Source organism: Melospiza melodia, unplaced genomic scaffold, assembly GCF_035770615.1.
Source record: "Melospiza melodia melodia isolate bMelMel2 unplaced genomic scaffold, bMelMel2.pri scaffold_254, whole genome shotgun sequence".
NCBI lineage: Eukaryota > Metazoa > Chordata > Aves > Passeriformes > Passerellidae > Melospiza > Melospiza melodia.
In genome coordinates, this window is record NW_026948579.1 from 61,481 (window position 1) to 82,521 (window position 21,041).

The 21,041-nt window shown below is 59.7% G+C and overlaps 1 protein-coding gene across 1 annotated transcript in view; it reads right to left on the reverse strand.

Annotated features, from left to right (window-relative positions):
• PRR12 (proline rich 12) overlaps positions 1–21,041 on the reverse strand; it is a 53,079-nt gene that overhangs the window by 15,662 nt on the left and 16,376 nt on the right. Inside the window, 21 exon segments of the mRNA XM_063182489.1 lie at positions 31–56; positions 59–142; positions 6,620–6,782; positions 7,336–7,511; positions 8,333–8,422; positions 8,498–8,587; positions 8,642–8,762; positions 8,848–8,936; positions 9,281–9,370; positions 9,465–9,545; positions 9,608–9,697; positions 9,742–9,831; positions 9,907–9,996; positions 10,072–10,161; positions 10,227–10,316; positions 10,361–10,450; positions 10,536–10,625; positions 10,681–11,128; positions 11,212–11,262; positions 16,731–17,873; positions 17,928–20,095. Of these exon segments, the coding sequence (XP_063038559.1) occupies positions 31–56; positions 59–142; positions 6,620–6,782; positions 7,336–7,511; positions 8,333–8,422; positions 8,498–8,587; positions 8,642–8,762; positions 8,848–8,936; positions 9,281–9,370; positions 9,465–9,545; positions 9,608–9,697; positions 9,742–9,831; positions 9,907–9,996; positions 10,072–10,161; positions 10,227–10,316; positions 10,361–10,450; positions 10,536–10,625; positions 10,681–11,128; positions 11,212–11,262; positions 16,731–17,873; positions 17,928–20,095 (5,450 nt within the window).

The following is a 21,041-nucleotide window of genomic DNA, read 5'->3' on the forward strand; positions in this document are numbered from 1 at the left end:
TTTTGGGGTGTTTTTGGGGGCGGCACTCACGTTGCTGGTGGCGCAGAACTGGCGCTGCCGTCCTTGATCTCGGGGGTGAATTTCTGCAGCAGCGCCTTCTGCACCCTCCAGATGGGCGGCGGCTCCCGGCCCGTCTGCAGGCGCCAGCTGGGGGCGATTCGGGGGGTCAGAACCCCAAAATTCACCCAAATTTACCCCAAATCCATCCCAAATCCATCCAGAGCCATCCAGAGCCATTCAGGGTCATGAGAACACCAAAAATCCCCAAAAAATCCCCCCAAAATTCACCAAAATTCACCCCAAATTTACCCCAAATCCATCCAGAGCCATCCAGAGCCATTCAGGGTCACAGGAACCTCAAAATCCCCCAAAATTCACTCCAAATTTACTCCAAATTCATCCAGAACCATCCAGAGCCATTCAGGGTCACAGGAACCCCAAAATCCCCCAAAATCCCCCCAAAATTCACCCCAAATTTACCCCAAATCCATCCCAAATTCATCCAGACCCATCCAGAGCCATTCAGGGTCATGAGAACACCAAAATCCCCCAAAAATCCCCCCAAAATTCACCCCAAATTTTACCCCAAATTTACCCCAAATCCATCCAGAGCCATCCAGAGCCATTCAGGGTCACAGGAACCCCAAAATCCCCCCAAAATCCCCCAAAATTCACCCCAAATTCACCAAAATTCACCCCAAATTCACCCCAAATCATCCAGAGCCATTCAGGGTCACAGGAACCCCAAAATCCCCCAAAATCCCCCCAAAATTCACCCCAAATTTACTCCAAATCCATCCTAAATTTACCCCAAATCCACCCCAAATCACCCAGACCCACGCAGAGCCATCCAGAGTCATGGGAATGCCAAAATCCCCCAAAAATTCCCCCAAAATTCACTCAAAATCCCCCCAAAATTTACCCCAAATTCACCCCAAATCCATCCAGAGCCATTCAGGGTCACAGGATCCCCAAAATCCCCCAAAAATCCCCCAAAAATTCACCCCAAATTTACCCCAAATTCACCCCAAATCCATCCCAAATTCATCCAGAGCCATTCAGGGTCACAGGAACCCCAAAATCCCCCCAAAATTCACCCCAAATTCACCCCAAATTTACCCCAAATCCATCCAGAGCCATCCAGAGCCATTCAGTCCCAGTTAAACACCAGTTCAATCCAGTTCAATCCCCAGTTAAAGCCCAGTTCATCACCAATTCAATCCCAGTTAGTCACCAGTTAAATCCCAGTCAAGCACCAGTTCAATCCCAGTTAGTCACCAGTTCAATCCCAGTTAAACCCCAGTTCAATCCAGTTAAACCCCAGTTCAATCCCAGTTAAACACCAGTTCAATCCCAGTTCAGTCCCAGTTACACACCAGTTCAGTCCCAGTTAAACACCAGTTCAATCCACTAAATCACCAGTTTCATCCCAGTTGAATCCCAGTTCAATCCCAGTTAATCACCAGCTCAATCCCAATTAAGCACCAGTTCAATCCCAGTTAAACACCAGTTAAATTCCAGTTCAGTCCCAGTTACACACCAGTTCATCACCAATTCAATCCAGTTAGTCACCAGTTAAATCCCAGTCAAGCACCAGTTCAATCCCAGTTAGTCACCAGTTCAATTCCAGTTAAACCCAGTTCAATCCCAGTTAAACACCAGTTCAATCCCAGTTCAATCCCAGTTAAACCCAGTTCAATTCCAGTTAAACCCCAGTTCAATCCCAGTTAAACCCCAGTTCAATCCCAGTTAAACACCAGTTCAATCCCAGTTCATCACCAATTCAATCCCAGTTAAGCACCAGTTCAATCCCAGTTAATCCCAGTTAGTCACCAGTTCAATCCCAGTTAAGCACTAGTTCAGTCCCAGTTCAATCCCAGTTAATTCCAGTTCAATCCAGTTAAGCACTAGTTCAGTCCCAGTTCAATCCCAGTTAATTCAGTTCAATCCCAGTTCAACACCAGTTCAGTCCCAGTTCAATCCCAGTTCAACACCAGTTCAATCCCAGTTCAGTCCCAGTTACACACCAGTCCAATCCCAGTTAATCCCAGTTCAATCCCAGTTCAACACAGTTCAATCCAGTTAAACATCAATTCAATCCCACTAAATCACCAGTTGAATCCCAGTTAATCCCAGTTCAATCCCAGTTAATCACCAGCTCAATAGCAATTAAGCACCAGTTCAACCCCAGTTAATCCCAGTTAAGCACCAGTTCAATCCCAGTTAAACCCCAGTTCAATCCCAGTTCAACACCAGTTCAGTCCCAGTTAAACACCAGTTCAATCCCAGTTAAACACCAGTTCAATCCCACTAAATCACCAGTTCAATCCCAGTTCATCACCAGTTCAATCCCAGTTAATCCCAGTTAAACCCAGTTCAATTCCTGTTAAACACCAGTTCAAACCCAGTTACACACCAGTTCAATCCCAGCTCAATCCCAGTTCAATCCCAGTTCAACACCAGTTCCATCCCAGTTCAACCCCAGTTCCTTCAGTGGAGTCTCTCCCAGGGCTCCCAGTTTCCTTTCCCAGTGCCCTGTCCTGACTCCCAGTTTATCCCAGTCCATCCCAGTTCACTCCCAGTCCCTCCCAGTTTATCCAGTCCCTCCCAGTTTATCCCAGTCCATCCCAGTGCCCTCCCAGTCTATCCCAGTGCCCTCCCTGTCCATCCCAGTCCCTCCCAGTTTATCCCAGTCCCTCCCAGTGCCCTCCAAGTGTCTCCCAGTGCTCTCCACATCTCTCCCAGTCACTTTCTCAATGCCATATTCTCATTCCCAGTGCCTCTCAGTTTATCCCAGTCCCTCCAGTTTATCCCAGTCCATCCCAGTGCCCTCAAAGTCTCTCCCAGTGCCTCCCAGTCCATTTCTCAGTGCCATGTCCTCACTCTCAGTGCCTCCACTCCCCTCTCTTCACCTCCCAGTCCCTCCCAGTTTATCCCAGTCCCTCCCAGTTTATCCTAGTCCCATCCCAGTCCATCCCAGTCCATCCCAGTGCCATGTCCTGACTCCCAGTGCCTCCCAGTCCATCCCAGTACCCTCAAAGTCTCTCCCAGTGCCTTCCAGTCCTTTCCTCAGTGCCACGTCCTGATGTCCAGGGACTCCCAGTCTCCTCCACTCCCCTCCCAGTGTATTCCAGTTCACTCCCAGTCCCTCCCAGTTTATCTCACTCCCTCCCAGTGCCCTCCCAGTGCCCTCAAAGTCTCTCCAAGTGCTCTCCACATCTCTCCCAGTCCCATCCCAGTCCATTTCTCATTGCCAGATCCTCACTCCCAGTGCCTCCCGCTCCCCTCGCTTTGCCTCCCAGTTTATCCCAGTCCCTCCCAGTTTATTCCAGTCCCTCCCAGTGTCCTCAAAGTCTCTCCCAGTGCCTCCCAGTCCATTTTTCATTGCCACGTCCTCACTCCCAGTGCCTCCCGCTCCCCTCTCTTCACCTCCCAGTCCCTCCCAGTTTATCCCAGTCTATCCCAGTCCATCCCAGTTCACTCTCAGTGCCTCCCAGTCCCTCCCAGTGCCCTCAAAGTCTCTCCCAGTGCCTCCCAGTGCTCTCCACATCTCTCCCAGTCCATTTCTCATTGCCAGATCCTGACTCCCAGTGCCTCCCACTCCCTCCCAGTCTATCCAGTGTATCCCGGTGCCCTCCCAGTTTATCCCAGTCCGTCCCAGTCCCACCTTGAGCGCGGGGATGTCCTCCACGCGCACCACGAACTCGTCCCTCTCCCTGAAGATGCCCTCCCCGCCGCTCTGCTCCTCATCGCTGGTGTCCCCAGTGCTCCCACTCCCTCCCAGTTTATCCCAGTCTATCCCAGTTTACCCCAGTCCCTCCCAGTTCACTCCCAGTTCCTCCCAGTGCCCTCAAAATCTCTCCCAGTCCCATCCCAGTCCATTTCTCAGTGCCAGATCCTCACTCCCGGTGCCTCCCACTCCCCTCACTTTGCCTCCCAGTCCCTCCCAGTCCCTCCTACTCCCTCCCAGTCCCTCCCAGTCCATCCCAGTCCCATCCCAGTGCCTCCCAGTCCATCCCAGTGCCCTCGAAGTCTCTCCCAGTGCCTCCCAGTGCTCTCCACATCTCTCCCAGTCCCATCCCAGTCCATTTCTCAGTGCCACGTCCTCACTCCCAGTGCCTCCCACTCCCCTCTCTTCACCTCTCACTCCCTCCCAGTCCCATCCCAGTTTATCCCAGTCCATCCCAGTGTCCTCAAAGTCTCTCCCAGTGCCTCCCAGTGCTCTCCACATCTCTCCCAGTGCCTCCCAGTCCATTTCTCAGTGCCACGTCCTCACTCCCAGTGCCTCCCGCTCCCCTCTCTTCACCTCCCACTCCCTCCCAGTTTATCCCAGTCCCTCCCAGCTTATCCAGTTTATTCCAGTTCACTCCCAGTCCATCCCAGTCCCTACCAGTGCCCTCCCAGTGCCCTCAAAATCTCTCCCAGTGCTCTCCACATCTCTCCCAGTGCCTCCCAGTCCCTCCCAGTCCCTCCCAGTGCCCTCAAAGTCTCTCCCAGTGCCTCCCAGTGCTCTCCACATCTCTCCCAGTTTATCCCAGTCCCTTTCTCAGTGCCATGTCCTCACTCCCAGTGCCCTCCAAGTCCCTCCCACTTTATCCAGTGTATCCCGGTGCCCTCCCAGTTTATCCCAGTCCATCCCAGTTCACTCCCTGTCCCTCCCAGCTTATCCAGTTTATTCCAGTTCACTCCCAGTCCCTCCCAGTGCCCTCAAAGTCTCTCCCAGTGCCTCCCAGTGCTCTCCACATCTCTCCAGTCCCTTTCTCATTGCCAGATCCTCACTCCCAGTGCCTCCCGCTCCCCTCGCTTTGCCTCCCAGTTTATCCAGTCCCTCCCAGTTCACTCACAGTTCCTCCCAGTGCTCTCCACATCTCTCCCAGTGCCTCCCAGTCCCTTTCTCAGTGCCACGTCCTCACTCCCAGTGCCTCCCGCTCCCCTCTCTTCACCTCCCAGTCCCTCCAGTTTATCCCAGTCTATCCCAGTCCATCCCAGTTCACTCCCAGTCCCTCCCAGTCTATCCCAGTCCCTCCCAGTTCACTCCCAGTCCCTCCCAGTGCCCTCAAAGTCTCTCCCAGTGCCTCCCAGTGCTGTCCACATCTCTCCCAGTTTATCCCAGTCCCTTTCTCAGTGCCATCTCCTCACTCCCAGTGCCTCCCGCTCCCCTCTCTTCACCTCCCACTCCCTCCCAGTCTATCCCAGTGTATTCTGGTGCCCTCCAGTCCCTCCCAGTTTATCCCGGTGCCCTCCCAGTTCACTCCCAGTGCCTCCCAGTCCGTCCCAGTCCCACCTTGAGCGCGGGGATGTCCTCCACGCGCACCACGAACTCGTCCCTCTCCCTGAAGATGCCCTCTGCCCGCTCTCCTCCTCGTCGCTGGTGTCCCCAGTGCTCCCACTCCCTCCCAGTTTATCCCAGTCTATCCCAGTTTACCCCAGTCCCTCCCAGTTCACTCCCAGTTCCTCCCAGTGCCCTCAAAGTCTGTCCCAGTCCCATCCCAGTCCATTTCTCAGTGCCAGATCCTCACTCCCGGTGCCTCCCACTCCCCTCACTTTGCCTCCCAGTCCCTCCCAGTCCCTCCTACTCCCTCCCAGTCCCTCCCAGTCCATCCCAGTCCCATCCCAGTGCCTCCCAGTCCATCCCAGTGCCCTCGAAGTCTCTCCCAGTGCCTCCCAGTGCTCTCCACATCTCTCCCAGTCCCATCCCAGTCCATTTCTCAGTGCCACGTCCTCACTCCCAGTGCCTCCCACTCCCCTCTCTCCACGTCCCACTCCCTCCCAGTCCCATCCCAGTTTATCCCAGTCCATCCCAGTGTCCTCAAAGTCTCTCCCAGTGCCTCCCAGTGCTCTCCACATCTCTCCCAGTTTATCCCAGTCCCTTTCTCAGTGCCATGTCCTCACTCCCAGTGCCCTCCAAGTCCCTCCCACTTTATCCCAGTCTATCCCGGTGCCCTCCCAGTTTATCCCAGTCCCTCCCAGTTCACTCCCAGTCCCTCCCAGTTCATCCCAGTTTATTCCAGTTCACTCCCAGTCCATCCCAGTGCCTCCCAGTGCTCTCCACATCTCTCCCAGTCCCTTTCTCAGTGCCACGTCCTCACTCCAGTGCCTCCCGCTCCCCTCGCTTTGCCTCCCAGTTTATCCCAGTCCCTCCCACTCCCTCCCAGTCTATCCCAGTGTATCCCGGTGCCCTCCCAGTTTATCCCAGTCTGTCCCAGTCCCACCTTGAGCGCGGGATGTCCTCCACGCGCACCACGAACTCATCCCTCTCCCTGAAGATGCCCTCTGCCCGCTCTGCTCCTCGTCGCTGGTGTCCCCAGTGCTCCCAGTCCCTCCCAGTCCATCCCAGTCCCATCCCAGTCCATCCCAGTACATCCCAGTCCCCTCCCAGTCTATCCCAGTCCCTCCCAGTTCACTCCCAGTCCATCCCAGTGCCCTCGAAGTCTCTCCCAGTGCCTCCCAGTGCTCTCCACATCTCTCCCAGTCCATTTCTCAGTGCCATCTCCTCACTCCCAGTGCCTCCCACTCCCCTCTCTTCACCTCCCAGTCCGTCCCAGTTTATTCCAGTTCACTCCCAGTCTATCCCAGTAAATCCCGGTGCCCTCCCAGTTTATCCCAGTTTATCCCAGTCCCACCTTGAGCGCGGGGATGTCCTCCACGCGCACCACGAACTCGTCCCTCTCCCTGAAGATGCCCTCTCCGCCGCTCTCCTCCTCGTCGCTGGTGTCGCCGCACACGGCGGCCGTGCCCTGCTTCTGCGCCAGGTGCAGGGGGCGCTCGGGGGGCTCGGGCGGCTCCGGGGACCCCCCGGGGGGGGCGATCGGGGACCCCGCGGGGGGGGCGGGGCGGCGCCGGGGGGGGAGGGGAGGAGGGAGGGGCGGGGGGAGGAGGGGGAGGGGGAGGGGCGGGGGGGGGAGGGGAGGGGGAGGGATGGGGGGGCTCCGGGGGGGGGCGGGGGGAGGGGAAGGGGGGGGGGTCCTCGGGAGGGGGGGCGGCTGGAAAAGAGAGAAAAAAATAAATAAATAAAAATTAGGAAGGTCCTGGAAGGGGAATGGAGATCCATGACAGGTCCTGGAAGGGTAATAGGGACTCCTGGAAGGCCCTGGAAGGGGAATGGGGACTCCTGGAAGGTCCTGGAAGGGTCATGGAGATCCACAACAGGTCCTGGAAGGGTAATGGGGACTCCTGAAGGTCCTGGAAGGTCTTGGAAGGGTAATGGGGACTCCTGGAAGGTCCTGGAAGGGTCATGGAGATCCATGACAGGTCCTGGAAGGGTAATGGGGACTCCTGGAAGGTCCTGGAAGGGTCCTGGAGATCCATGACAGGTCCTGGAAGGGTCATGGGTACTCCAGCAGGTCCTGGAAGGGTCATGGAGATCCACGACTGGTCCTGGAAGGGTAATGGGGACTCCTGGAAGGTCCTGGAAGGGTCATGGGGACTCCTGGAAGGTCCTGGAAGGTCCTGGAAGGGTAATGGGGACTCCTGGAAGGTCCTGGAAGGGTCCTGGAGATCCATGACAGGTCCTGGAAGGGTAATGGGGACTCCTGGAAGGTCCTGGAAGGGGAATGGAGATCCACGACAGGTCCTGGAAGGGTAATGGAGACTCCTGGAAGGTCCTGGAAGGGTAATGGGGACTCCTGGAAGGTCCTGGAAGGGTAATGGGGACTCCTGGAAGGTCCTGGAAGGGTAATGGGGACTCCTGGAAGGTCCGAGAAGGGTCCTGGGAAGCCCTGGAAGGGCCCCATGAACACCTGGAAGGTCCTGGAAGGTCCCTATGAACCCCTGGAAGGTCTCTATGAACCAGTGGAAGGTCCTGGAAGATCACCATGATTCCCTGGAAGGTCCCTATGAACCAATGGAAGGTCCTGGAAGGTCTGTATGAACACCTGGAAGATCCTCATGATCCCATGGAAGGTCCTGGCAGGTCCCTATGTAACCCTGGCAGGTCCTGGAAGGTCCCCATGAACCCCTGGCAGGTCCTGGAAGGTCCCTATAAACCCCTGGATGCTCTCTATGGGTCCTGGCAGGTGCATACGAACAACTGGAAGGTCCTGGCAGGTACATATAAACCCCTGAATGGTCTCTACCAGCCCCTGGAAGGTCCTGGAAGGTCTCTAGCAGCCCCTGGAAGGTCCTGGAAGGTCTCTAGCAGCCCCTGGAAGGTCCTGGAAGGTCTCTACAAGCCCCTGGAAGGTCCTGGAAGGTCCCTATGGACACCTGGATGGTCCCTATGAACCTCTGCAGGATCTTTATGGATCCTGGAAGGTCCCTATGAACCCCTGGATGCTCTCTATGGGTCCTGGAAGGTTCCTATGACCCTCTGGCAGGTCCTGGCAGCTCTCACCTTGCGCCTCGTGCCCCTCCCTGCGCTCCGGGGGCTCATCCAGCGCCGAGATGGCCGAGCTGATGCTCTGCCCCAGGTCCTGGCAGCTCCCTGAGACCCTCCCCCAGGTCCTGGCAGCTCCCTATCACCCTCCCCCAGGTCCTGGCAGCTTGGTATTGCTCTCACCTTGTGCCTCGTGCCCCTCCCTGCGCTCCGGGGGCTCGTCCAGCGCCGAGATGGCTGAGCTGATGCTCTGCCCCAGGTCCTGGCAGCTCCCTGAGACCCTCCCCCAGGTCCTGGCAGGTCTCTAAGGGTCCTGGCAGGTCTCACCTTGCGCCTCATGCCCCTCCCTGCGCTCCGGGGGCTCGTCCAGGGCAGAGATGGCCGAGCTGATGCTCTTCTGCAGGTCCTGGCAGCTCCCTGAGACCCTCCCCCAGGTCCTGGCAGCTCCCTGTGACCCTCCCCCAGGTCCTGGCAGCTTTCTATGCCCCCCTATGACCCCCTGGCAGGTCCTGGCAGGTCAGTAGTGCTCTCACCTTGTGCCTCGTGCGCCTCCTGTGCTCCGGGGGCTCGTCCAGGGCAGAAATGGCCGAGCTGATGCTCTGCCGCAGGTCCTGGCAGCTCCCTGGGAACCCCTGGGATGTCTCTGTGAACCCCTGGAAGGTCCTGGAAGGTCTCTATGGACACCTGGGAGTTCCTGGATGGTCCCTATGAACCCCTGGAAGGTCTCTACAAGGTCCTGGAAGGTCCTGGAAGGTCTCTATGAACCCCTGGAAGGTCCCTATGAACCCTGGAAGGTCTCTATGGACCCCTGGAAGGTCCCTATGAACCCCTGGACGCTCTCTATGGATCCTGGAAGCTCCATATGAGCTCCTGGAAGGTCCTGGAAGCTCCATACGAGTCCCTGGATGCTCTCTATGGGTCCTGGAAGGTTCCTATGACCCTCTGGCAGGTCCTGGCAGCTCTCACCTTGTGCCTCGTGCCCCTCCCTGCGCTCTGGGGGCTCGTCCAGGGCAGAGATGGCCGAGCTGATGCTCTGCCGCAGGTCCTGGCAGCTCCCTGAGACCCTCCCCCAGCTCCCCCAGGTCCTGGCAGCTTTCTATGCCCCCCTATGACCCCCTGGCAGGTCCTGGCAGGTCCTGGCAGCTCTCACCTTGTGCCTCGTGCCCCTCCCTGCGCTCCGGGGGCTCGTCCAGCGCCGAGATGATGCTCTTCTGCAGGTCCTGGCAGCTCCCTGTGACCCTCCCCCAGCTCCCCAGGTCCTGGCAGGTCTCTAAGGGTCCTGGCAGGTCTCACCTTGTGCCTCGTGTGCCTCCCTGCGCTCCAGGGGCTCGTCCAGCGCCGAGATGGCCGAGCTGATGCTCTGCCGCAGGTCCTGGCAGCTCCCTGAGACCCTCCCCCAGGTCCTGGCAGGTCGGTATTTCTCTCACCTTGCGCCTCGTGCCCCTCCCTGCGCTCCAGGGGCTCATCCAGCGCCGAGATGGCCGAGCTGATGCTCTGCCGCAGGTCCTGGCAGCTCCCTATCACCCTCCCCCAGGTCCTGGCAGCTCTCTATGCCCCCCTATGACCCTCTGGCAGGTCCTGGCAGCTCTCACCTTGCGCCTCGTGCCCCTCCCTGCGCTCCGGGGGCTCGTCCAGCGCCGAGATGGCCGAGCTGATGCTCTGCCACAGGTCCTGGCAGCTCCCTGTGACCCTCCCCCAGGTCCTGGCAGCTCCCTATCACCCTCCCCCAGGTCCTGGCAGGTCGGTATCGCTCTCACCTTGCGCCTCGTGCCCCTCCCTGCGCTCGGCCGGCTCATCCAGCGCCGAGATGGCCGAGCTGATGCTCTGCCCCAGGTCCTGGCAGCTCCCTGAGACCCTCCCCCAGGTCCTGGCAGCTCCCTATCACCCTCCCCCAGGTCCTGGCAGGTCTCACCTTGCGCCTCGTGCCCCTCCCTGCGCTCCGGGGGCTCATCCAGCGCCGAGATGGCCGAGCTGATGCTCTGCCGCAGGTCCTGGCAGCTCCCTATCACCCTCCCCCAGGTCCTGGCAGGTCGGTATTGCTCTCACCTTGCGCCTCGTGCCCCTCCCTGCGCTCCGGGGGCTCATCCAGGGCAGAGATGGCCGAGCTGATGCTCTTCTGCAGGTCCTGGCAGCTCCCTTATCACCCTCCCCCAGGTCCTGGCAGCTCTCTATGACCCTCCCCCAGCTCCCCCAGGTCCTGGCAGGTCGGTATTTCTCTCACCTTGCGCCTCGTGCCCCTCCCTGCGCTCCGGGGGCTCATCCAAGGCAGAGATGGCCGAGCTGATGCTCTGCCGCAGGTCCTGGCAGCTCCCTATCACCCTCCCCCAGGTCCTGGCAAGCTCTCTAAGGGTCCTGGCAGGTCTCACCTTGCGCCTCGTGCCCCTCCCTGCGCTCGGCCGGCTCATCCAGGGCAGAGATGGCCGAGCTGATGCTCTTCTGCAGGTCCTGGTTCTTGCTGACCGAGTCCTCCTCGTCGCTGGAGAAGGAGGGCAGCGTCTCCAGGTTCCTCTTGAGCTCCTCGTCCAGGCGCTTGCAGGGCGAGGCGCAGCCGCCCATCACCAGCCCCTCGCCGCCCTCGGCCGCCTCCAGCGACCCCCCCAGCGCGGGGAAGCTCTTGGGGGGCGCCTTGGAGGGGCTGGGGGGTGGCTGGGGGTGGGGCTGGGGCTGGGGGGTGGGGCTGGGGGTGGATTGGGGCTGGGGGCGCTTGCCGGCCTTGAGGAAGTCCAGGAAGGAGGCCATGAAGCCCGACTTGACCTCGGGCTGCTTCTCCTCGGCCTCGCGCAGCCGCTGCTTCAGCCGGGCCTGGGGGGGGTCCTGGGGGTGGGGGTGGGGGTGGGGGGGGTCGGGGAGGGCTGGGAATGGGGGTGGGGGAGGGGGAGGGGCGGTGGGAGCGGAGGGGGTGGTGGGGGGTGGTGGGCGGGGTCGGGTTTGGAGACGGCCAGTTTGATCTGTGGGGAGAGAAATGAGATACTGGTTATACTGGTTTGTACTGGTTATACTGGGAGACACATTGATACAGCTGTGACCCCCTCCAGACACCCCCAGTTTGATCTGTGGGGAGAGAAAGGGGATACTGGTTATACTGGTTATACTGGGAGACACATTGAGCCATGTATGAACCCCCACGGACACCCCCAGTTTGATCTGTGAGGAGAGAAAGGGGATACTGGTTATACTGGTTTGTACTGGGAGACACATTGATCAATCCTGACCATCCCCAGACACCCCCAGTTTGATCTGTGGGGAGAGAAATGGGGGATACTGGTTATACTGGTTATACTGGGAGACACATTGAGCCATGTATGAACCCCCATGGACACCCCCAGTTTGATCTGTGGGGAGAGAAAGGGGATACTGGTTATACTGGTTTGTACTGGGATGCATTGATACAACTGTCAGTACCCCCAGTTTGATCTGCAGGGAGAGAAATGGGGATACTGGTTATACTGGTTTGTACTGGGATACCCTGATCCAGCCCTGATCTACCTCAGAGACCCCCAGTTTGATCTGTGGGGAGAAATGGGGTTACTGGTTATACTGGTTTGTACTGGTTTGTACTGGGATAATCCCTGACCTAACCCTGATCCCCTCCAGACACCTCCAGTTTGATCTGTGGGGAGAGAAAGGGGATACTGGTTATACTGGTTTGTACTGGGAGACACATTGATATAACTATCAGTACCCCCAGTTTGATCTGTGGGGAGAGAAATGGGGGGTACTGGTTATACTGGTTATACTGGGAGACACATTGAGCCATGTATGAACCCCCATGGACACCCCCAGTTTGATCTGTGTGGAGAGAAAGGGGATACTGGTTATACTGGTTATACTGGGAGACACATTGATATAACTATCAGTACCCCCAGTTTGATCTGTGGGGAGAGAAAGGGGATACTGGTTATACTGGTTTGTACTGGGATGCATTGATACAACTGTCAGTACCCCCAGTTTGATCTGTGGGGAGAGAAATGGGGATACTGGTTATACTGGTTTGTACTGGGATACCCTGATCCAGCCCTGATCTACCTCAGAGACCCCAGTTTGATCTGTGGGGAGAGAAATGAGATACTGGTTATACTGGGAGACACATTGATATAACTGTCAGTACCTCCAGACACCCCCAGTTTGATCTGTGGGGAGAAATGGGGTTACTGGTTATACTGGTTATACTGGTTTGTACTGGGATAATCCCTGACCTAACCCGGATCCCCTCCAGACACCTCCAGTTTGATCTGTGGGGAGAGAAAGGGGATACTGGTTATACTGGTTATACTGGGAGACACATTGATATAACTATCAGTACCCCCAGTTTGATCTGTGGGGAGAGAAAGGGGGGGTACTGGTTATACTGGTTTGTACTGGGAGACACATTGATATAATTATCAGTACCCCCAGTTTGATCTGTGGGGAGAGAAATGGGGGATACTGGTTATACTGGTTATACTGGGAGAGACATTGATACAGCTGTGACCCCCTCCAGACACCCCCAGTTTGATCTGTGGGGAGAGAAATGAGATACTGGTTATACTGGTTATACTGGGAGACATTGATATAACTATCAGTACCCCCAGACACCCCAGTTTGATCTGTGGGGAGAGAAAGGGGATACTGGTTATACTGGTTATACTGGGATACATTGATGTAACTATCAGTACCCCCAGTTTGATCTGTGGGGAGAGAAATGGGGGATACTGGTTATACTGGTTATACTGGATACATTGATGTAACTATCAGTACCCCCAGTTTGATCTGTGGGGAGAGAAAGGGGATACTGGTTATACTGGTTTGTACTGGGATGCATTGATACAACTGTCAGTACCCCCAGTTTGATCTGTGGGGAGAGAAATGGGGATACTGGTTATACTGGGAGACACTGATATAGCCATCAGCACCCCCAGTTTGATCTGTGGGGAGAGAAATGGGGGATACTGGTTATACTGGTTATACTGGGAGATACATTGATATAACTATCAGTACCCCCAGTTTGATCTGTGGGGAGAGAAAGGGGGGATACTGGTTTGTACTGGTTTGTACTGGGAGATGCACTGAGCCATCCCTGACCATCCCCAGACACCCCCAGTTTGATCTGGAGGGGTTACTGGTTTGTACTGGGAGACATTACTCCATCCACAGACACACCCAGTTTGATCTGCGGGGGGTCAATGGTTTATACTGGTTCATACTGGTTTATACTGGGACCCACTGACCCCTCTACGGACACACCCACTTTGATTTGGGGGGGGAAACCCCAAATTTCGGGCATTTTGGACCATTCCGAGCACACCAAACCCCCCAAAACACCCCCCAAAATCCTGAATTTTGGACCATTCCGGCCACACCAAACCTCCCAAACCCCAATTTGGGGCATTTTAGGGCCATTCCAAGCACCCCAAATCCCTCAAAACCCCGAATTTGGGACATTTTGGGACTGTTCTGAGAAGAGCAAACCCCTCAAATCCCCTCAAATCCCAATTCTGAGGAATTTCGGGTCAATTTGGAGCAAAACAAAACCCTCAAACTCCTCCCAAAAACCCCAATTTTGGGGCATTTTGGGACCATTTGGAACACCCCAATTCCCCCAATTCTGGATCATTTTGGGCCCATCCTAAGCACCCCAAACCCCCAATTTTGGGACCATTCCGAGCACCCCAAACTCTCCAATTTTGTGTCATTTTTGGACCATCCCAAGCACACCAAACCCTCAATTTCGGGTCATTTTAGGACCATTTTGAGCACCCCAAACCCCCAATTTTGGGTCATTTTCAGCCCATCCCGAGCACCCCAAAGCTCCCAATTCTGGGTCATTTTCGCCCCATCCTGAGCACCTCAAACCCCAAACTTTGGGACCATCCCGAGCACCTCAAACCCCAAACTTTGGGACCATCCCGAGCGCCCCAAACCCCAAACTTTGGGACCATCCCGAGCACCCCAAACCCCAAACTTTGGGACCATCCCGAGCACCCCAAACCCCAAACTTTGGGACCATCCTGAGCGCCCCAAACCCCAAACTTTGGGACCATCCCGAGCACCCCAAACCCCAAACTTTGGGACCATCCCGAGCACCCCAAAGTGCCCAATTCTGGGTCATTTTAGGACCATTCCAAGCACCCCAAACCCCCCAATTTCAGGACCATTCCGAGCACCCCAAACTCTCCAATTTTGTGTCATTTTTGGACCATCCCGATCACCCCAAACTCTCCAATTTTGTGTCATTTTTGGACCATCCCGAGCACCCCAAACCCCCCAGTTTCGGGACATTTTGGGACCATCCCAAGAACCCATTTTCTGCCATTTTCGCACCATTCCGAGCACCCCAAACCCCAAACCCCAAACTTTGGGACCATCCCGAGCACCTCAAACCCCAAACTTTGCGACCATCCCGAGCGCCCCAAACCCCAAACTTTGGGACCATTCCGAGCACCCCAAACTCTCCAATTTTTTGTCATTTTTCGACCATCCCGAGCACCCCAAATCCCCCAATTTTGTGTCATTTTTGGACCATTCTGATCACCCCAAACACCCCCAATTCTGGGCATTTTCGGACCATCCCAAGAACCCATTTTCTGCCATTTTCGCACCATTCCGAGCACCCCAAACCCCAAACCCCAAACTTTGGGACCATCCCGAGCACCCCAAACCCCAAACTCTGGGACCATCCCGAGCACCTCAACCCCCAAACTTTGGGACCATTCCGAGCACCTCAAACCCCAAACCCCAAACTTTGGGACCATCCCGAGCACCCCAAAGCTCCCAATTTTGGGTCATTTTAGGACCATTCCAAGCACCCCAAACCCCCCAATTTCAGGACCATTCCGAGCACCCCAAACTCTCCAATTTTGTGTCATTTTTGGACCATCCCGATCACCCCAAACTCTCCAATTTTGTGTCATTTTTGGACCATCCCGAGCACCCCAAACCCCCCAGTTTCGGGACATTTTGGGACCATCCCAAGAACCCATTTTCTGCCATTTTCGCACCATTCAGAGCACCCCAAACCCCAAACTTTGGGACCATCCGGGACACCCCAAACCCCAAACTTTGGGACCATCCCGAGCACCTCAAACCCCAAACTTTGGGACCATCCCGAGCGCCCCAAACCCCAAACTTTGGGACCATTCCGAGCACCCCAAACTCTCCAATTTTTTGTCATTTTTCGACCATCCCGAGCACCCCAAATCCCCCAATTTTGTGTCATTTTTGGACCATTCTGATCACCCCAAACACCCCCAATTCTGGGCCATTTTCGGACCATGCCAAGAACCCATTTTCTGCCATTTTCGCACCATTCCGAGCACCCCAAACCCCAAACTTTGGGACCATCCTGAGCACCTCAAACCCCAAACTTTGGGACAATCCGGGACACCCCAAACCCCAAACTTTGGGACCATCCCGAGCACCTCAAACCCCAAACTTTGGGACCATTCCGAGCACCCTAAACTCTCCAATTTTGTGTCATTTTTGGACCATCCCGAGCACCCCAAACCCCCCAGTTTCGGGACATTTTGGGACCATCCCAAGAACCCATTTTCTGCCATTTTCGCACCATTCCGAGCACCCCAAACCCCAAACTTTGGGACCATCCCGAGCACCCCAAACCCCAAACTTTGGGACCATCCGGGACACCCCAAACCCCAAACTTTGGGACCATCCCGAGCACCTCAAACCCCAAACTTTGGGACCATCCCGAGCGCCCCAAACCCCAAACTTTGGGACCATCCCGAGCACCTCAAACCCCAAACTTTGGGACCATCCCGAGCACCTCAACCCCCAAACTTTGGGACCATCCCGAGCACCCCAAACCCCAAACTTTGGGACCATCCTGAGCGCCTCAAACCCCAAACTTTGGGACCATCCCGAGCACCTCAAACCCCAAACCCCAAACTTTGGGACCATCCCGAGCACCTCAAACCCCAAACTTTGGGACCATCCCGAGCGCCCCAAACCCCAAACTTTGGGACCATCCCGAGCACCCCAAAGTGCCCAATTCTGGGTCATTTTAGGACCATTCCAAGCACCCCAAACCCCCCAATTTCAGGACCATTCCGAGCACCCCAAACTCTCCAATTTTGTGTCATTTTTGGACCATCCCGAGCACCCCAAACCCCCCAGTTTCGGGACATTTTGGGACCATCCCAAGAACCCATTTTCTGCCATTTTCGCACCATTCCGAGCACCCCAAACCCCAAACCCCAAACTTTGGGACCATCCCGAGCACACCAAACCCCCCAAACTTTGGGACCATCCGGGACACCCCAAACCCCAAACTTTGGGACCATCCCGAGCACCTCAAACCCCAAACTTTGGGACTATCCCGAGCATCCCAAACCCCAAACTTTGCGACAATCCCGACCACCCCAAACCCCCTTTTTTTTTTCGGCGCCATTTCCAGCCCACCCCTTGCACCCCAACCCCTCACCTTGAGCGGCCGCAGCGGCTCCATCCCCTCTCCGTCCTCTCCTCCCTTCTTGCCCCGGCCCCGGCCCCTTCCCCGCGGCCTCTTGGCTCCCTCGGGGAATCCTGGCGGCTCCAGGGGCCGGATCCTGGGCCTGCCCCGCGGCCGGGGCGGCCCTTCCCGCTTGGGCTTGGTGGGTTTGCGGCCGCGCTTCTTGGGCGCCGCGGCGTGCGCGCCGGGGTGCGGGCAGAAGTCGATGTCGCCCATGGGCGTGAGCGGAGCGCGGCGGCAGCTGGAGATGAGGTCGGGCAGCAGGTCCGGGAGGCGCCGCGAGTTGAGGCGGATGTCGGCGGGCACGTCGGCCTTGTCCTCGTCGTCCTCGAACTCGTACTCCTGCGCGTAGGTCTTCTTGGGCGGCGGGAAGGGGTCCCGCTTGCGGAGCAGGTGGAAGGAGGAGGTTTTGAGCAGCTTCTTGGGTTTGGAGGAGCAGAATAAAGGCGTGCTCAGAGGCGGAGGAGGCGGTTTGGGACCCCCGTCGCCCGTGCTCTGGATCAAACCCAGCGGCTCCGCGTTCACCGTGGAGGGCAGCTCGTGCTTGGGGGGCTCCAGCGCCAGCTGGGGGGGCTCCCCGGCGGCGCCTCCGTCCTGCGGGCAGAACGAGGGGTAGCTCTGCCCCATGTCGTACGGAGGGGGCGCCTTCATCCCCTCGGGCCGCGCCGCCTCCAGCCCGGCCGCGTTGGCGCTGCCTTCCTCCTCCTCCTCCTCGCTGGCCTTGGGGAAATCCTCGGGCGGCGGCCCGAACATGTCCTCCATGCCGGGGAAGAAGCCGCGGTCCTCGTCCTGCAGCAGCGCGTCCGGGAAGCAGATGGACGTGAGGGGCACGAAACGCCCCTTGCCCCCGGCGGGGCTGCCCCCTTCCGAAAACTGATCCTTGGCCTCGGGGGGCACGGCCGGGACGCCCCCCTCGGGGTCCAGCAGGTGCCCGGCGGGTCCCTGGACCCCCGCGCTCTGCCCCAGGTGCGGCTCCAAACCCAGCGGGGGCTCCAAGAAGTCCTGGATCTCTTGGGGAGGGGGCAACACCTCCATGGAGTCGGGGGGCAGCGGCGGCGGCGCCTGCGGGTCCAGGCCTTGCGAGCGCACCTGGTGCAGGTGGGCCTCGAGCAGCAGCTGCGGGGAGGGGGCGGCCGGAGGGGCCGGGGGCGCCGAGGGGGGCGCGGGGGGCGGCGGAGGCGGCGGCGGAGGGGGCGGCATGCGCTGCTGCTCCAGCAGGTGAACGTCCAGCGGCGCCCGGCCCTTGCTGGGCCGCGGGTGCAGCTGGCTCTGCGTGTGCGTCAGCACCGAGGGCAGCAGGGAGCCCCCCAGTTCCGGCGAGGGGTCCAGCAGCAGGTTGTGGGGCTCCAGCGGGGGCCCCTCGCCCACCAGCCGCCCGTGCTCGGGGGTTTTGGGCAGGTACGAGTGCGGCGGGGGCGGCTGGCCCAGCTCCTTGCCGCCGGCCAGGTGCTCGGGTGGTTTCTTCATCTCGTACGTGTCCATGGCGGGCGGCGCTTGGTGCCCGTAGTGCACCACCGACGTGGCCGCCACCTCGCCGCCGCCTCCTGCTGCTCCGCTGGCCGCCCGGAATTCCTTGCCCCTCTCCGGCTTCTTCTTCTCCTTGAGCAGCGCCAGCTCCAGCGGCGCCTCCAGGTTGGAGTTGGGCCGGATGACGCTCTGCAGCTGGTAGCGCTCCTCCTTGCCCAGCGCGCCGCCGTAGCCCCCCAAGGCTTTGGGGCGCTCCTCGCAGCCCCCCAGCCCCTCTCGGGGCGGGCTGGGCGCCTGCAGCAGGTGCTGGATCAGGAAATCCTCGTCCTCGCTGCGCTCCGCCGCCAGCAGCTCCGCCTCGCCCTTGGCCCCTTTGCCGAAAGTGGGGGGCGCCCCCGGCGGGGCTGGCGGCTGCTGCCTGTCGAGCCCCCCGCCCGGCGCGGCGCCGTAGCCCTGCGGGGCCATGAAGGACGGCGACAGCACGGAGCCCAGGTATTTCTGCGACTGTCCCGGCGAGGCCCCGCTCTGCGGCCGCGCCGCCGGCGGCGACTGCAGCGGGCGGATGATGGGCGACGGGCTGGAGCCGCCCAGGCCGGCGTAGGGCAGCGGCGGCGGGCCGGGCATGGCGGGCGAGTGCCCGGTGGCGCTGTAGCTCAGCGAGGGGCTGGCCGTGGGCAGACCCTGCGAGGGGGCGGGCGGCCCGTAGCCCCCCGGCTGCGCCCCCTCGGGCTGCACGCCGTAGGGCAGCGCCTGCAGCTGCTCGGGCGAGTAGGTGCCCGCGGCGCTGACGCAGGGCTGCAGCCCGCCTTGCTGCCCGCCTTGCCCCGCGCCCTGGTAGCCGCCTCCTTTGCCCGCCATGTCCCCGGCCTGGCCCGCGCCGAACCCTCCTGAGGGCTGCGCCGTCCCCGCCAGGCTCTGGGGCGCGCCGGGGCCGCTGTAGCCGGGCGCCGCCCCCATGGCCAGCAGGCTCTGCGGCGGCTGGCCCGGCGAATAGGCCGGAGACTGGCTGGCGATCACCGAGCTGGGCTTGGGCGTGCTGGGCGTGTAGCTGCTCTGGCACTTGGGCGTGTTGGTGGAGCGCGGCGTCGGCTGCCGCGACGCCGAGTAACTCTTGGATTTGCCGCCGTTGCCGCCGGCCGCGCCGCCGTTGCCCGCGGCGTTGGCACCGCCAGAGTAGCCCGGCGACTGGATGATGGGCCGGTAGCCCGGCTCGGGGCGCGGCGCCGCCGGCGCGGCCTTGGGCGGCTGCTGCTGCGAGCCCTCAGAGCTGGCCGGGGACTGCTCGCCCAGCGGGCTGCAGGACAGCGGGGCGCGGTGCGCCGGCACCTGCTGGTACGAGCCGCCGCAGCTCAGGTAGTGCTGCAGCCCCGGCGCCGGCGGCAGCTGCGGCTGGGCCGCGCCCGGCCGCTGGTAGTGCTTGATGACGCTGTCCTGCCGCGATATGGCGCGGTCGCCGCCGCCCGCCGCGTTGGCGCCGCCGAACACGGGCGCGTTGTAGAGCTGAGGCGGCTGCTCGGCCGCCGCCAGCAGGTTGAACTGCGACGAACCGGGAGCCGGCCGGTACGGCGGCGTCTGCGCCGGCAGCGCCGAGCCCAGCACGGCCGAGCCCAGGCGGTCGAAGCCCAGCGAGGAGGGCACGGCGGGCTGCGCCGGCTTGATGTGCAGCAGCGGATCGTGCGGCGACAGCAGCCCGTTGGAGCCGGGGCTGAAGGCGGCCTCGGGCAGGCTCAGCGGGGACCCCACCGGGAAGCTGCGGCCGCCGAACGACGCCGGGTGCTGGTAGGGACCCAGCGCCGACGAGGACGGGAAGGTGCCCGAGCCGGGCAGGGCGCCCGAGATGAAGAGTTCGGCCGGAGCTGGAGTGTGCATGGCTGGGGAGGGGAGAGGAACGGGGTTAGAGAGGGGGGAAAGGGGCTGGGGGCATCCTGGGATATGGGGGGGACCCCATTTGGGGAGGGGGAGACACCCTGGGACATGTGGGGACATCATTTGGGGAGGGGGTGACCCCATTTGGGGAGGGGGGGGACCCCATTTGGGGAGGGGGGAGACACCCTGGGACACGTGGGGACCCCATTTGGGGAGGGGGGAGACACCCTGGGACACGTGGGGACCCCATTTGGGGAGGGGGTGACACCCTGGGACATGTGGGGACCCCATTTGGGGAGGGGGTGACACCCGCAGGGGGAGTGGGGACACAATTTGGGGAAGGGGGAGATCCCATTTGGGGAGGGGGGGATACCCCCAGAGGGAGTGAGGGCACCCTGGGACATGCGGGGACCCCGTTTGGGGAGGGGGGGGGACCCACAGGGGGAGTGGGGACACAATTTGGGGAGGGGGTGACCCCATTTGGGAGGGTGGGGGGCACCCCGGAATACGTGGGGATCCCATTTGGGGAGGGGGAGACACCCTGGGACACGTGGGGACCCCATTTGGGGAGGGGGTGACAGCCCCATGGGGAATGGGGATACCCTGGGACATGTGGGGACACAATTTGGGGAGGGGGGGACCCCATTTGGGAGGGTGGGGGGCACCCAGGTACACGTGGGGACCCCATTTGGGGAGGGGGAGACCCCATTTGGGAGGGTGGGGGGCACCCTGGGACACGTGGGGACCCCATTTGGGGAGGGGGAGACACCCTGGGACATGTGGGGACCCCATTTGGGGAGGGGGTGACACCCTGGGACATGTGGGGATCCCATTTGGGGAGGGGGTGACACCCTGGGACATGTGGGGATCCCATTTGGGGAGGGGGTGACACCCTGGGACATGTGGGGATCCCATGAGGGGCAAACGGGGACACCCCTGGGGTAAACAGGG